The sequence below is a fragment of the Theobroma umbraticum genome, unplaced genomic scaffold, assembly GCF_002168275.2.
Source record: "Theobroma umbraticum cultivar Fairchild unplaced genomic scaffold, ASM216827v3 scaffold_4.1, whole genome shotgun sequence".
NCBI classification, from domain to species: domain Eukaryota; kingdom Viridiplantae; phylum Streptophyta; class Magnoliopsida; order Malvales; family Malvaceae; genus Theobroma; species Theobroma umbraticum.
Genome location: NW_018397258.1, coordinates 646,815 through 663,829, shown reverse-complemented (window position 1 = coordinate 663,829; position 17,015 = coordinate 646,815). Strand labels below are relative to the sequence as shown.

Genomic DNA, 17,015 nt, shown 5'->3' with positions numbered 1-17,015 from the left:
ATAAGAGATGAAATCGATTTTGATTTATAAATAAGGAAATTGACATGTCTTTTGGATTCACACTGGAACTAACATATTTACATAAATACTTATGCATTGTGGGCAAAGCTTGATTTTTTTAATGGGCTTGAGTATGGGGCTAAGTGCCCTGTCCATGGAATCCATTTTTTTTCAAAAAAAAAGCAACAAAAATTTTAAAAATATCTCCCAGGACAAAAAAAAGGAAAATTGGAAAAAAGAAAGGAAAAGAAGGGAAGCACCAAGCCACCACCAAGGACAAGAAAGCAAGAGAGACAGAGGGCACCTTGAGGAGCTCGTCTATCTCTATATCTCTCCCTTTCTCGTATAGAAACCCTAGTTTTCACCGTCTCTCTCTTCAAGACCCAGACTTTTTCATCCTCTCTTTCTCAAATCCACTTCCTTCAATCTCGATCTCCTTTTCATTTTCCACCTAAAACGCCGCCGTCTCATCCTCAAACTGCAAAACCCCTGATTTCGCAAATCTAGGGTTTCTTCTTGTTCTCACTCACTCTCTCTCTGTCTACTCACAACGCGATGCATCTCCGGAAAGCTTGATTTTTGTCCCTCCGTTAATACTGACAAAGTTCTGGGCTTTTGAAATTTTGGGAGGTGATAAAAAGACGAAAAGTTATGTATAGTCATAGGGATCGAGGAGGGGGTTCGTCGAAATCGGAGCTAGTGCCTTTGGATCGGAAGCGCATAAACGATGCGCTGGACAAGCATCTAGAGAAGTCGTCTCCGTCCACTTCGAGGGGCTTGAACAGCAAAGACAAAGAAAGATCCTCTGTTCCTTCAACTTCCACTGGAAAATCCCAGCTTGATCATCGTGATTCGCGCTCTGCAGCTCTCTCCAAAGCCAAATGTTCTGATGGTTAGTTGCTTACTTGTCAGTCACTTTCTTTCTTTGTTCCTGTTTTGTTCTTCCATTAGTTTTTGGTGAATTGCGTGTTTATTTAGGATGCATTGGCTTTTTTTGAGTTAATTTGGTTTGGTAGGATCTGGGCTTTGAAGAGTTTTTGGGCAGCTCTGAGCCGATAAAGAAGTGGTTAACTGCTAATTACATTATTAAGTAAGATTGTTTGCAGAAATTTGTGCGTAATCATTTCCATTTATGAAGTGCATTGTTAAAGCCAAATGCTTGGGATCTTAGCTTACCGAAAATGGGATTGTTGGTAGGTTTTTTATGCCGAAGGGGGCTATAAACATACTTGAGCAATGTGTTTCCATAATTGAAAGTTTGGCAATTTGATGCATTGTCTGATATATCTTGAAGAAAATTTTGTATGTTAAACGGCTGTTCATTGAGGGTATTTTTTTCTTCCTTTATTTGATATCGTAAATTTCAAGTCTTGTGTCTTTTCCTAGTATGCTAGCGTTGGTTTTTAACCTAGGTGATGTGATATCAATATTAGTTCCAAAGTTTTAGCTAGTTATAATCCCTAGTTAATTTATTTCCTTCTTGTGATGGCATTTTACATAAGACACAATGGAGACTATTCGTATCATCAATCATGACTAATAAGCAAATAATTAATTTGAGTTTCTTCTCAATTATGTGCTAATACTGTCGTTGATTGCAGAGGAATCTGAAACAGACAGTGAAGAATCAGATGTTAGTGGTTCAGACGGAGATGACACGTCTTGGATCTCATGGTTTTGTAATTTGCGAGGCAATGAGTTTTTCTGTGAAGTTGATGATGAATACATCCAAGATGACTTTAATCTTTGTGGGTTGAGCAGTCAAGTTCCGTATTATGACTATGCACTTGATTTAATATTGGACGTTGAATCTTCTCATGGTAAGCATTTCATTAGGTGACTTGGATTGCGTATATAAATTTTGGATGATTTAATATTAAATCGAGGAAGTGCTATTAGTTTCCAAAATTGGACCGGTGCTTAGCAGATATTTTGGCCTCCTTGATCCATAAATTTATTCACCGGGGTGTCTGGACTTTTTTTTTTTGTGCTTCATGAGGATTCTGGCCAGGACAGCGTTTAGAAGGATAGATGAAAGTTTTCTGGGAAATAAGGTGTAAGACAGCCAAGTGAACTTTGGTAGTTTGGTTAATTGTGATCCCTCACATAAGAAGACTCTTGACTGACTCTATAACTCACTGGATATTAATTTGACTATATCCTGTTACTAAACTGATTATGTACCTTTCTTTTTCCAGTGATTGTGACATCTTTAGTATCTGTAGGATTTAGAATGCACAACTGTAGTCTTATTGTTCTGCATATCTGCATAGAAATCCTATGCTTGCTTGAGCGAATGCTTGTAATTTTGAAAAGCTTTTTCTTTTTACTTTGATTTTTTGCTGCAGAAAGTTAACATTTGGAATGTTATGCTTAGTGGATTGAGGAAATATATTGCGTTTCATAGCATTTCTGACCTTATAGTTTGCAGTCATAATGTTACTATCTACATTTATTGATTTTCCTCGCATTTTTAATGTTGCTTTGCATTGTAGCTGTCATGTGTCTCTGTTTGCTTTAAATATCAGTGTTTTTTGTTTTTGTAAATATGGCTCCTACTTTCCTTTCTTGATATTCAACATTCATCAATGCATGCTGGTTCTTGCTAACGTAAATGTCTTTTGGGTTTTATAGGTGATATGTTCACTGAAGAACAGAATGAATTGGTTGAGTCAGCAGCTGAGATGTTGTATGGTCTTATACATGTCCGTTACATATTAACTAGCAAGGGAATGTCTGCTATGGTAATAATGCTGTCATTTATCCTGTTATCTTTTACTTTCTATTGACTGTGTCATATCTGTTTACAAAGTTTTACTTGCAACTTTATTTCAGTTGGAGAAATACAAAAACTATGACTTTGGGAGATGCCCAAGAGTTTACTGCTGTGGACAACCTTGTCTTCCAGTTGGTCAGTCAGATATTCCTCGTTCAAGTACTGTGAAAATCTATTGTCCAAAATGTGAAGATATATATTATCCTCGATCCAAGTATCAAGGCAGTATCCTTTTTATTTTATCTACTATTTTACTGGTTTTTTTATAACTAAATTACATATAAGTTGGTTTCTCTACTATATTATGCTTGTGGCATTAGGCATACATCCGACTAGGATCAAAGAACTTGTTTCTTAGGTAAGATGTCTGAAATTAATCATACCTGTGATTTTGACTGCGCTCCTTGTCCTTGCACATAAAGTTTGGCCCCAACTATGGCATATAAAATTACATATTGTTTGAGCAGAGAATACAATCATTTCATGTATACATAGAATCCCCTAGATCATATTGCACCTCAAGTCAATCATAAATATTTTATCTTAGAGGATTATTATGGTGATTGGAGTTAATTTTGTTAATTTTTATCATGACAATCAGAATTTGAATTATTTGGATGTATGAATTTCAGTACATTCTTTCCTAAATTAGTTTTTGTTTCTTTTACCACATTCTTCCCCCCATATATGATGCTGGGTTTGGTGGGGTCAAGTGTGCTCCTACTTTAGTGGGAGACACCCAAATCTTTTCCTTTTTTGGTTTTTCTTCATTTGTCTCTGCATTGTGAATATATTCCCGTGTTCCATCTCGAAGATTATGATTTTAGTAGGATTTTCTAGAATCTTAAAACTATTAAGGAATTTTTATGATGAACAATAGTGTGAAGTTAGCCAATGCTAGGGTGCCTCTGCTCATGAATCTCATATCTTCCTGCTGTCAATTATGGGGTGAGAAATTAGTTTATGTTCCCAAATGCCCTTTGTTGATATCTTTGGAAATGTAAGAGGTCTTGTAATTTTAGTGTATCTTGGGTAGGAGGAATCAAACATTGCAATGACTTTATAGTTCTTCCATGTTTCCTGTTACCAGATCATGTTTGTATTACATTGATTTTTACAGCTTAATTTTCTTGACATTAAACAAGATATTGATGGAGCTTATTTCGGAACAACATTCCCACATCTATTTCTGATGTCATATGGTCACCTAAAGCCGCAAAAGCCAACGCAAAACTACACCCCAAGAGTTTTTGGCTTCAAGATGCACAAGCCCTGATGTAATACCGGAGTTAAAAAGTTGTACCTGTGTTTGAGATCATCCTCTTGTTCAGACTATGGCAATTTTCGCTTAGCCGAGTGCTTCTTTTGATGCAGCGAAGGACCCTTACCATGCAAGGTTGAACTAGGGTTCCCAAAGAAAAAAATGAAAGTGTTACGATTGATATGCCAATGAAAATGTTATAAAATGCAATGTGACCTGTTAGTTGAGCGCCAGCAACATACTTCCTAGAATTTATTCATGAATTTAACGGAGCGTTTGTAAGAATATTTCTTAAATCGTGGGTTGAGGATTGTTTGAAGTGCTTTTCTTGTTGTAGTTGATATCCCTTCCTCCTACACTCCCATCTTTTTCTTCAGTCTGCACTCATCCATGGATGCAAAAATCTTGAAATCGGCATTTGTATTCCTCTCCAAACAACATTGAATCATGTTTAACAGTAAGAAAACAGAAAAGGGTAATTAGAAAGTGAGTTCATGTCTTTGCTTTTGTATCTTAGAAAATGGTTTGGTGTTTTAATTGTGTCCATAACTTTCGCAGCAGAACCCAGTATCCCGGAAAGTTCTCTCCAACCTAACTTGAAACCCTATCCAGGCTTAGAAAGAGGGAAAGCATCCAACAAGTTCATGCTCATGCTGTCCCTGCAGCTGATGTCACCATCTTCAGCAGATGCGGCAACTGGCTACAAAATCAAAATCAAAGGGGTACTTGGTGGGACACACACAAAAAAGGTATAATATCAGAATCAATCCGATGATGAGCTCTCAAATTTTGGTTTTAAAGTTAATCATGATTTATCCTCTCTTTTTTTTTTTTTATTATGACTATAATAAAAAAAATAATATCATGCTAGTTTTGGTATTATTAGATGCAAAGATTGGTTTTCTTTAACTCCTTTCTAGGTTTTCCCTTCACAAGAAAGCAGAAATTAAGAATACCCTTATTGAAACAATTTGTGTAGAGACATTCGGCTAATCATTTTATAATATGATCTCATCTTCCCAACATAGTTGATTAAACCCGATGATCCAAAAAAATTACCTTCTGTCTTCTAATAATGTAAGATAATTTTCTAAAAAATACCTTCCACCATTTCTTTCTTTTTTTAACTTATCCCTCAATCTTTCATTTTTTTAATAAATTAATTTTAAATTATGAAACGAAACAATAGTCAAAGTTACATAAGGGTTTTGCTCGCCCACGTGGTATTAGAGACTAACCAATTCTACAAGTAACATGGAGAAAATACAAAAAAAAAAAAAAAAAAAGGGAAAGAAGTAGGGTTTGAAGCTTAAAAGAAGAGGAAAAGCTTCCCCCTTAAGTCAAAGTAGCTTAAATCATCTTTTGTCTAAACATGGTGCATTATACAAGATGACATGAGCAACCCAGTGATAAAGACTGCATTTCTGGGTGAAGTATTTATCAACACATCATTTGTGGACAAAATCATCTAAACGTTTTCATCACATCTTCAAGTGGTCTAGGTTTGGCCTAATTATTTCATGTCCTTTTCCTTCTAACTCATTAAGAATCCATCAAGGGTTCTCTCAGATATTTTTTTCTGTTTTTGATTCTTTAAAGGCTGGATGAAGGGTTGGTCAGATCATCATCTAGGTTTGGGATAAACATTTTGATAAGATTAATTATTTGCATTTACAGCTTGGACTATTCTAGTCTTTTTAATTTCTTATATAATTAAAAAAAATCATATTTATTAAGTTTTTTAATTTTTTGATAAAGACTTTCATGTCATAATCGAAAGAGTCCCGAACGAAATATTCTTATCTATTTTTTTATTTTTCGAAGTTTTGCATCACTATTCAAAAATTAGACCTTTTTTCGCTGGTTCAAACCATCCAAATTTCAATAAGATGAATTAAAATTTTCTTTTTCATTATTGAAATTTCCTAAGAAAACTTGGCTAATAAGGAACGGATGGGTCTTCCTCTTCCTTTTTTGAGTGTTTCCAATTCTTGGTGTCATGGACTCAACATCATTAAATATTAAAAAAAATTAAAGCCGTATTGATTTATTTTTTCAAAGATATAAAATTCCTAAACTCTAAATTAGCACATACCATTGAAAAGTAAAGGAAAAGAGTATGTCTTAAAAATTTAATAAAAATTTATAAAATGAAAAAAAATGAAAAGGTATATGATAATATACATAAAGTTACATATCGAGTATTGAGTTTATTAATTAGTATATTATTTCTTACATTAAAAGTAAAATTTGAATTCTTCCTCTTTAAGTAAAAAAAATACATAAAGTCTCTTTTTTGGTATTTATTCAATCATTATTATGATGCCCGGCAAAAAGGAAAAATCATTGGTCCCTGCAGGCAAATTGGCTCTGCTCGGATTGGGCCCAAATTGATTGAAGTCAAAGACCCTTTTTTTAATTTCTTTTTTTTTAATTAAAAAAATTGAATTCTGTCTGTTTATGTAATTAAGTTTTTTTTATTTTATTCTAACAAATTCTAATTTTTTAATTTGTATTGATAAAAATCATTAATCTTAACGAAAAATTTAACAGCACATAAGATTCGAACCCAATTAATATTTTTTGATTAAATCGAATCGTTTTATTCAAATCACAATATAATTACATAATTTATTTCACATTAATTATCACATGATTACATTAGTAACTAAGTGACCTCATCAACTTCAAACAAATACGTTAATTACCACGTTTGTTACGTAAATAGCAACTAACCATTATTAATTGTTTGCTAAAATTTAAAATTTATGTCGATATAAATTAAAGTATAAAAATTTATTTACGTATATGAGGACTTAATTGTATAAATAAACATAATTCAAGGGAATTTTACCTACTTAAACCAAAAATAAAAAACGAAGAAGAGGGAATTATGGCGTTAAGGTAATTATACGTGCAAAATTGGCGATGGTTTTAGGAGCTTTGCGAAGCGGCTAAAGGTAACGAAGCATGTGATGACACGTTTATACGGGGATTGACACGCGTACGCATCTTATTGGCTGTTTCGAACTTCATCCTTTTATTTGGAGGAGTCCGTTTTCGTTCTCCGCAAGTGAAGTGAGGCATCTCCCTGAAGACGGAAGAAGCGATAAAATCAGAGAAGATCGGCGGACTCCCCTATCCCCAAATTCTCCCTATATTTACTCCAAATTACGAAAATAGATTCCTTACTCTCTAGATATTCTATTTATAGCAATAATTTGTTTTAATAAGCCTAAATCAAAGGTTCAAGTAGGGATTAAGGATTCGAATCGAAGACAAGGTCCCAAAATATCATCAATATTCGTAAATAAAATGATTAGCGAGTTAATCTATTTTGGTAATAACAGAAGAATTTTTGTTTAAATTTCTACTTGTCAAATATCCTAAGAAATATACTTTTCATGCTATTCTAAAATGAAATTCTTAAGATTATACAATAATTTAATAATCAATATGAAGTTTTCAACCTATATAACAATTCTGATTTATTTTTTATATTAAAAAACAAAATGCAGTAATAAAAAATATCAAATATTTTTTATTGTTCCTTACTTTATTTAACATTATATAATAATATGTATGAACAAAATGTGAAACGAGTGTGCGCCACGCATACCCATCCACTCAAAACAAACTATTTGCATTAAACATAATATTTTAAAAATAATAATATTTTTTTAATTAAATAAAACCACTCGTTAAACACAAAGATATCTAATTTTTTGTTATTTTTCTTTTGATTTAGTCAAGTTGACCAAAACAGTCAACATGGAAAATAACGATAAACTAAAAAAAATACTCTTTCTGTCTTTTTTTAAAATCTATCCTTCTTGTTAAAAATATAAAAATGAATTTTTTCAATTTTAAAAAATTTTAAAATAAAAGCTTGATAAGAATATTCAAGAAAATAATAAAAAAGATAATTATTTAATGACCATATAAGAATAAATAATTAAAAAATTCAAAGGCGGTTTACACCCGATATAAAAAAAATAGAAAAACTAAAAATAGAATGGCAATTTGTGTAAAAAGAGTGAAATGGAAAGGGCAACGAGGAGAAACAAATAGGCTGGGTGGTGGCTAATGGCCGGTCTATTGGTTTCAAATTAATCGTTCGATGATTACCATAAATTCCACGCAAGCACCGCCCTTTTTAAACATTTCTCCTTTACGCAGATAATTCTCGTCGCCCTCTTTCTCTCTCTCTGTTTGACATTTTGGATTTTCCCCAAAAGAGATTTTAGATTGAAGAAGAGAAAATCACTCCTCTACGCACACGGAAGAAGGAAAGGGAAAAACCCCAGGAACGGGGAGGTTCATATCTTTTATTTGATTCAGAGCAAAGGGTTAGTTGTGGGGGAAATTGTTTGTTTATGTTCACGTATGTAATGCATCAGAAGAAATCGGAAGTTCAGATCGGAAAAGAAAGCAGCGGCGTCTCTTCCGATTTTAATCCCAAACCTTCCACTGTTCATCATCTCCCGCCATATCACCAGCAACAACATTTCCATTATCATCATCGTTTGCAACAGCAATCCGATACAACAGCGGCGACGGCGACGACGGCAATAACAGCAGCGACGAAGACGTCGCCGATTGCTGTTTTCCCTCAAATAATCACCCAGAATCCTCCGGAAAATGACACGATTGCCCCGCCTCCTTCGTCTTCGTCTTCCTCTTCACCGACCCCTTACAAGAGACCCCTTTTGACCCAAGCGCGTTCTCTCTCCAAATCCCCAACTCTGTACCGTTTTACGGCGCCCACACATTTCAATACCAAGAACACCCCTTCATTTTTCTCCTTTTCGGTTGCTGCTAAATCCTCCGTTTATCGAATTCTCCGTCGTTTACGGGTTCACCTACGCTTAATCCTCCTTTTATCTCTCCCTTTCTTTTACTTCTTAGTCTCACATCCAATCCACTCCTTTTTACTTGACTTCCTCTCCGCTTTTGCTTTCTCCGCTGCTCTTCTTTTTTCCCTTAACCTCGCCCTTCCTCGCCTCCCTTCTATTCGCTTGTTCTTAGCGCGTTCTTTTCCGATTAAGCTCAAGTCATCATCTTCTTTATCAAGGTCGCATTTACCAGTGTTTTGGTCAATTGGGTCTCGGCCAAAATCCGAAAAGAGAGCGAATTCAGGGTGTTGGGTTCAAGTTTATAGCAACGGAGACGTTTATGAAGGGGAATTTCATAAGGGGAAATGTGCAGGTAGCGGCGTTTATTACTATTATTTGAGTGGACGGTACGAGGGGGATTGGGTGGATGGGAAGTATGACGGCTATGGGGTGGAAACGTGGGCAAGAGGAAGCCGGTATCGCGGGCAGTATAGGCAGGGTCTTAGGCATGGATTTGGGGTTTATAGGTTCTACACAGGGGATGTTTATGCAGGAGAGTGGTCTAATGGGCAGAGTCATGGGTGTGGAGTTCATACCTGTGAGGATGGAAGTCGGTATGTTGGGGAATTCAAATGGGGAGTCAAGCATGGACTTGGACATTACCATTTCAGGTAATGTAAAGATTGGTTTTCTTGATTTGTTTTTGTTATATCTTTTTTTGGCGTTTGCTATGAATAATTATTGACTTTCTGATCGTTGCTATGAGTTTTTTCTTTTCTTCTCGTTGCTGCTTAATTGTCAGTTCATTATGCGGTTGTTGATTTTGAGATGTCTTTCTTATTTTGCCGAGGTACTTGGTGTTGGAATATGCTTACTTAGATACTTGTTCTTTGTTGTTGTAAGGTTTGGATGAATTTATTTGTGCACAATATCTTTATGTACTATTATTGGTTGAGAAGTAGCATAAGGGTGGTAGGGGATTGGAAATTTATTTTTCTCACTGATTGTTTGGTGTTTACAAATAAATGAAGTTACGGTTATCACTTATAACAATTCAGAACCCATAGCTGATGGTTTTGTTGCGTTGTCAGTACCCTATATTGTAGGATCTGATTGAGAACCTTGATAATTTCTTCCCCTGTTTTTTACATGGTTAGCTTGAATAGTAGATAAGTTTCATTTAAATGAAGCTCAAAGCAATTTAGGAGGAAGTTTTGTTTTATGTTTAAATGAAGCTTTTCATCATAGGAGTTACCTTTTCATTTAAAAACTTACTAGCTATCCACTTCATGAGCATAGTTTTATGTTTGACAACTCATTCTGGATTTGAATCTTTTGCTTTTATTTAGGAATGGAGATACATATGCGGGGGAATATTTTGCAGACAAGATGCATGGATTTGGTGTCTACTGCTTTGCAAATGGCCATCGGTATGAGGGTGCTTGGCATGAGGGTAGAAGACAAGGGCTTGGAATGTATACGTTTAGAAATGGGGAAACACAATCTGGTCATTGGCAAAATGGAATTCTTGATGTCCCAAGCACACAGAACGCTACATATCCTGTATCTCCTGTAGCTGTTTATCATTCTAAAGTACTTAATGCGGTGCAGGTACTTAACTTTTCTACTTTTATCTTTTACTATGCTCCTCTTTAAATATCAATGAAGGGGTATTTGGTGCTGTAGGTGGTAATAAATTTGTCTACTTTACCTATCTTTAATTGGATGGTCCCTTCTTACGATATCCTCAGCCATTCAATTTGGCATGACAGGAAAAGTAAGTTCATGGCCTGGTTGCTTACCCTTGAGTGATTTTTATATAAAATACAATTCACTGATGTAAATTGTAGGGTGTAAACCTATGGTTATACATAGATGGACCTTTTTAGCCATTCAAAAGTAATGAGAGAAGGAGCCCAAGTTTCACACCCCGGCATACAAAATGTATAGAAGAAAGGCCTAATACTCTCAAGACTTGACAATCGCTAAATTTTCCATTGCTTGTTCGGTAGTTTAGAATTATGCTTGCAATGCAACAAAGTTGGCCATCCTTACAGTCTTTATTGTTGTTCTGTCACATCACAAAGGACATAACAGTGTGAAACCTGATCATGTTTGACTGGTTCTGTGCTATGAGCAGGAGGCTCGACGGGCAGCGGAGAAAGCTTATGATGTGGCCAAGGTAGATGAGAGAGTCAACAAGGCAGTTGCTGCAGCTAATAGAGCAGCCAATGCAGCTAGAGTAATAGCAGTTAAAGCAGTTCAAAAGCAAATGCATCATAATAACAACAATGACAACAATCCCATTCCCATTGTGTGAGACTTCTGACAAACGGCTCATTTACCTTTGAAAATACATGAGATTGCAGCAAGAGGATGATGGCTTATGTGACTTTTCTTTTCAAATAGCTTTGTGTTTTATACTGTCATCTTCTCACAGTCCTCGTTCTTTCATCAAGAGGCTGTAATTCAACATGCCTACACGTTGCATGCCTGGCATGGAGGAAGATGGCTGAAGAGTATTCAGTCTTTTTTAGCGTCAAAATCATGTATACATGCTGGGAAGAAATTCCTAGAATAGAGAGGATGGAGAAAAAGAGATAGATTTGATGGTGGTGGCACCATTTTTCTAATTAACTTTAGCTTTCCCATCTTGGTACAGTTTTGTAAAGATGAGTTAGATGTAATATAAGTGCTGGTGGGCAGGTGAAACCCCCCATCCAACCAATGTTGTATGTGAACTTAATTGGTCTCTAGGATGAAAAGAAACTTATGCATGTCTTAAGTTTTTTCCTCATTCTATCAAAAGAAAAGGCTTATTCATAAGTTTTGCAAACAGATAATGGTCGTGCAAGCCTTTGCTTCATTTAGTTTTCCTGTAAATTTGTAGCCGTGTATGATTTTGCACCCCAGGTATCATTGAACCCCATCACAGCAAGGAGAACTTAACCAAGAAAACTCTTAATTGTAGGAAAAAGTAGATATTGGTGATAACAAGGTGACCAACGAGTTAAAACTTAAAACAGTACACATCTTTGTTTTATGCAGGACTCTATGGCTTGAAATTTTGCAGGTTCATGAACATAGTTGTTATTTTAATTCACGAATCAGGAGTAAAGGAACACAATTCCCAACTAGTAATTTGGAAGCATTAGAGATCAAGATACGACCAAAATCTCATTTTAACTCTGAGGAGCAAGTTGCCCGACAGGCGGAAGGCCAGAAAGAACCGCTGGAAGGGCTACCTCTAGACAGCAGTCCCTACCTTGAAGTACAAAGATATGGAGGACACAGGCTCAAGGGCTCAGGGACAGAATAAAACACCGATGATGCTACCCTATGGTAGTGGCATATCCGATGGAAAAGCAAATGACATGAAAGATGTTTTTAATCAGAATAATATCCATTTTATGAAATTTATGAAGTTTCGAGAGCTTTTATTGAACAACTTTTGGCGATTGAATCATAAGACAGTTCTCAACTTCATCAACAATCATGATCCAGGAATGGGTCCATGCAATCAGGAACACACAGCCATTAACAAGAAATAATAGAGTAAACACCAAAACTGCTTCAATTGATTCAAGATTTCAAAATATCCCGAATGGGAAATCCAATTGAAAACACTTGAAAGAGGCACTACGGTCAGTTCCATGTATCAAAAAGAAAAGAAAAAACACGACAGAATTTATCAATCAAATTAACTCTCAGTCTGCTCCCTCAGCCTCCGAATGGTGCTCCTGACGGTCACAGCACTTGCAGTGCTGCCACAGACAAACAAAACAGTAATTAGAAATACAGCAAAAGTTAAGATGAACACACAAAATTGCCAGAGATGGCTAACAGGATCTTACTTCAAAGTGTAAGCACCTCCAGCTTTCACTTTGCCACAGTCTTTGCATCCCCAAATTCCCACAGCTTTCCTCTTCACTGCATACTGCAATCATAATAACATGTTAGATCAATTAAGAAGCTGTCAAGCATATGAAATCATCTTGACTCTCAAACAAGTAGGAAACTCACCTTTCCACAGAACTCACAGAAGTACTTGCTGTGCTGACTGACCTCCATCTTCTTAATCTGCTTACGCAGACTGGCACCATATCGGGTACCTGAAATTTACAGGCTGTTAGCAACATCTCTAGATACACTGATGCACAGGCCAAAAACATTAAAAAATATTCCAAAGTACTTCAAAGAGTCAAGACAGGACACAAAGCTCAAAATCCCCATGACTACTATAAACACAAGCATCCAACCATCCAGTTTTCAGCCATAACAGTCTCTAAACAGAATCAACCCACACAAACAGTAAGCAAACAAGATATTCAACAGCTATTAACAATAAAAGATTCCTCATTTCCAGGAACATGATCGCATCTCAATAATATGACACAATAGTTCCTATTATAGCTTATATCTCATGAAACATTTCAAATTCAAAACGACCCAACTTCATAAAATCTAGACAGAGCACGTACCATATTTCCCAACAATACCAGCCTTCTTGGTTCTCTTTGTCTGCATAAAATTAATGCAGTGCAAGAGCTAACATAAGCTACCACCTTAAAACAGAACTACAAACTTTAACATATGAAAAGAACAAAAAAGACTTAACATTGATCTCAACAAAACTAAATAAACAATTATACCAATTAATAAAGGACTAAAATTTCAATAAAATTAAAAGTGAATCATCAAAATTACGAGACTTTATCAGTTTCCATTATTTTTCAACGCAATTTCAGATGAAAAAGCGGATAAAAAAAAATCTGTGGCTAAGAGTGATTTAAATGACACTGAAAATGAAACTTTTTGCTAAAATCTTAGGAGAAATGGCGAAGGAATTCCAGCGAAAGAGAAGCGTTACCATTTTGGGATGCGAGAGGAACGAAGCAAAAACCCTACAAATCCCCAATCGCTAAGCTCCGCAGCTAATTTAACACAGGAATCAACCGCTTGTTTGTTTATATACGGGTGAAAATGAGTTGCCCTAAGACCCGACCCAACTCCCAATTTCAATGGAAGCCCATTAAGACTTTTTAACCAACGTGAGCCACAGAACCCGGCCCAAATATGGATTAATAAAATTTAAATTTTCTATTCTTTTTCATTTGTCCTTTTTTTTTGTTGTAACAATAAATAAGAATGGTGTACGTAAAATCAACATTTAATTATTCGTACTCTATTGAAACTCAATTAAAAATCAACATTTAGTATTGGTAAAATTCACAAACTTAATTGGAAATAAAAAATAATTTTTAAAATTAATTTTTATGTATATTATTAATAAAAATAAATTAATAAATTAAAATTTAAAATCATACTCAAAACCATTTCATGAATTTTAGTATGTATTATATTAATTATAAATAATTTATAAAATATATATGTAACTAAAATTTAACATTACAAATTATTTAAATTTATTTCGATTTTAATATTCTTCATAAAAATTTATTATAAATTTAAAATTTTATTAATATGTGATTCCTGATAAATTATAAAATAATATTTTTAAGTCCAATGATAAAAGTGATTTCATTTTATATTCTTCAATCTTTCCCTATTCCAACATCCAACGAATAATCGCAGGGAGCAACGCAAACCCCAGCTTGTCAGAATTTTTGTTGTGTCAACGCGGTTTTTTTTTTTTTTTGGTTCTTCTTTTTCTTCGTGTGTTCGTCTTCCTCCTTTCCTCTTTCCCCGCATAAAAGGATATAAAAGAAGCTCCAAGACCTAACCTTGGGGATTATTTTCAGAATTGGCCTTTAGAGTCTCCAGAATGTACCCGCCAGGCATGCAGTACCATTACCCGCCGCCGATGCTGGTCAACTGTTCCAAGTGCCGGACCCCTTTACAGCTCCCGCCGGGTGCCGGATCCATCCGTTGCGCCATCTGTCAAGCCGTTACAAACATCGCAGACCCTCGCTCCGTTCCTCCTCCTTCGTCTCAATCGCCGGCTCCTTCCACGCATGCCCCTCCTCCGGCTTCTTCTCCGTCCCCTTACAACACGCACCGCCAGGACCACCTGCCCACGCGCATACGGGCGGAAAAGGGCGGTGATTTGTGGGATTTCGTATAGATACTCGAGGCACGAGCTCAAAGGTTGCATTAATGACGCCAAGTGCATGCGTTACCTCCTCATCAACAAGTTTAAGTTTCCCGAAGATTCCATTATCATGCTCACTGGTAAGATTCTCCTTTTCTCGTGTCAATTTCATATCTTTTTTCTTTTTATGATTCTGTCAATAGTATGTTGAATTTGACCTGATTCTGTTGAGAGTGATTTAATTGGGCAACAAATTTCTAAGGGATAAAGGTTGAGTTTTGATGAACCGGATCAGCCGTAAAGTTGATAGCTACCTTAGAGAATCTTACATCTCTGATTGATGCATTTATGCTAGAGTGTTTGATCAGGTTTACTTAATTACGTATGTGAATGAAGATTTTAAGAGTTAAGTAGGGTGTTAATTATTTTTAAATGCAGAAGAGGAAACTGATCCATACAGGCTTCCAACGAAGCAGAATCTGAGGATGGCATTATATTGGTTAGTACAAGGTTGTCAACCTGGTGATTCTCTGTTGTTTCACTACTCGGGTCATGGTTCGCGGCAGAGGAATTACAATGGTGATGAAGTTGATGGGTATGATGAGACTCTATGTCCTTTGGATTTTGAAACACAAGGGATGATTGTCGATGATGAGATCAATGCAACTATTGTTAGACCTCTGCCTTATGGGGTTAAGCTTCATGCAATGATTGATGCTTGCCATAGTGGAACGGTATTGGATTTACCATTCCTTTGTAGAATGAACAGGTTAGTTGCTATTTAACATGCTTATACATCATTGATTCATGATTGGGATTCCGAAGTAATTTTGTCAGAATTGGAACCTCTATTCTTTAGAGGACAAATTCATTTTACACTGTTTGATGAAGGGAGGAAAAAGAACTGGAAAGGACCTAGCTATGGTCCATCTGAAGTGGGTCTTGGGAGGGGTGATCTAGAAACTTTTCCTACACTTTGGCATTTTTTATCGTCAACTATGCTGTTTTATATCCTCTGGAAGTTGATGCCTTATCTTGGACACAGGTCTGGACAGTATACATGGGAGGACCATCGTCCAGCATCAGGTTTATGGAAGGGAACAAGTGGTGGAGAAGTAATTTCCTTTAGTGGTTGTGATGATCATCAAACCTCTGCTGATACATCTGTAAGTCTCAGAAAATTTGATTAGATCTTTTGAAATTTTAGTCCTCACGGCATTTTAGATCTCAAAAACTGAAAAATATTTTAATGCTTTGGGGAGCAGGCTCTATCAAAGATTACATCCACTGGTGCCATGACATTCTGCTTCATCCAAGCCATTGAGCGTGGGCATGGGGCTACATATGGGAGCATTCTCACTGCAATGCGCAATGCAATTCGAAGTGTGGGGGGTGGTGACATTGGTGGTGGTGGTGCTGTTACGTCCCTCATCACCATGCTTTTGACAGGAGGTAGTGTTGGTATCGGTGGTGGGCTGAGACAGGTAGGGTTTGCTTGATTAATTTATTCATACCTCTCTGTTTCTCATACTTATCAAGTTAATTTTCCTTTGGTTGATTATATTCAACTCAAAACATACCCCACACACACACACAAATACAGTGAAACATAAATGCAAACATCATTTAGGCTTCTTAGGATAAATCAGGAGAAGCTGCCAACATTGAGCCTTCTAATTTACAAAAAATTTGAAGATAATATGTGATTGAGGACTTTCTGACTTTTATCTTTTGTGTTTTTATTGTTTCACAGGAGCCCCAGTTAACAGCCTGCGAGCCATTTGATGTATATGCAAAACCTTTCTCCCTTTGATTCTTTCCTTTTATATAATTTTTGATTCATGCTGTTTGTAGATTGACTTTATTTATATATGTAGACAAGGGGATGAATTTCACTATTGATACATGTTTCTTTATTTAGTACAATTTTGGTATATTATCGTCCCAATACTGGAAATTCCATTTAAAGAGTGAATCAAAGATTGCTTTAAATATAAAGTGGTGAAGCCATGCTTAATTTCTCAACTTGGAAGCCTCAGATCAAACTTTGAAGCCTTATGCACCAATGGCGTTCAACATAATGTCCTCAGT

General features: G+C 35.9%; 4 protein-coding genes across 5 annotated transcripts; 3 read left to right on the top strand and 1 right to left on the bottom strand.

Moving 5' to 3' along the window:
• Window positions 1-214: 214 nt before the first annotated feature.
• On the top strand, window positions 215-4,373 carry CKB4 (casein kinase II beta subunit 4). The gene is made up of 5 exons (XM_021424950.2): window positions 215-892; window positions 1,602-1,820; window positions 2,635-2,744; window positions 2,836-3,001; window positions 3,922-4,373. The coding sequence occupies exons 1-5, from the start codon at window positions 652-654 to the stop codon at window positions 4,050-4,052; spliced, it is 867 nt and encodes a 288-aa protein (XP_021280625.1). The 5' UTR covers window positions 215-651; the 3' UTR covers window positions 4,053-4,373.
• A 3,763-nt stretch (window positions 4,374-8,136) lies between these two features.
• Window positions 8,137-11,657, top strand: LOC110414386 (uncharacterized). The gene is made up of 3 exons (XM_021425536.2): window positions 8,137-9,543; window positions 10,222-10,483; window positions 11,013-11,657. Exons 1-3 carry the CDS (start codon window positions 8,414-8,416, stop codon window positions 11,190-11,192), a joined length of 1,572 nt encoding a protein of 523 aa, XP_021281211.1. The 5' UTR covers window positions 8,137-8,413; the 3' UTR covers window positions 11,193-11,657.
• A 766-nt stretch (window positions 11,658-12,423) lies between these two features.
• Window positions 12,424-13,828, bottom strand: LOC110414002 (Zinc-binding ribosomal protein family protein). 2 transcript variants are annotated; one of them, XM_021425055.2, is made up of 5 exons: window positions 13,743-13,828; window positions 13,354-13,393; window positions 12,896-12,984; window positions 12,727-12,809; window positions 12,424-12,636 (listed from the first exon to the last, which is right to left on the bottom strand). In XM_021425055.2, the coding sequence occupies exons 1-5, from the start codon at window positions 13,743-13,745 to the stop codon at window positions 12,573-12,575; spliced, it is 279 nt and encodes a 92-aa protein (XP_021280730.1). In that variant the 5' UTR covers window positions 13,746-13,828; the 3' UTR covers window positions 12,424-12,572. The 2 variants fall into 2 exon arrangements, with proteins under 2 accessions (XP_021280730.1, XP_021280728.1); XM_021425053.2 differs by lacking the exon at window positions 13,743-13,828 and having other exon boundaries at window positions 13,354-13,399.
• A 591-nt stretch (window positions 13,829-14,419) lies between these two features.
• On the top strand, window positions 14,420-16,858 carry MC1 (metacaspase 1). The gene is given in 7 exon segments (XM_021425373.2): window positions 14,420-14,883; window positions 14,886-14,905; window positions 14,908-15,064; window positions 15,363-15,693; window positions 15,970-16,090; window positions 16,190-16,408; window positions 16,678-16,858. Coding segments are annotated over 7 exon segments (1,134 nt in total). The 5' UTR covers window positions 14,420-14,657; the 3' UTR covers window positions 16,738-16,858.
• Window positions 16,859-17,015: the final 157 nt, after the last annotated feature.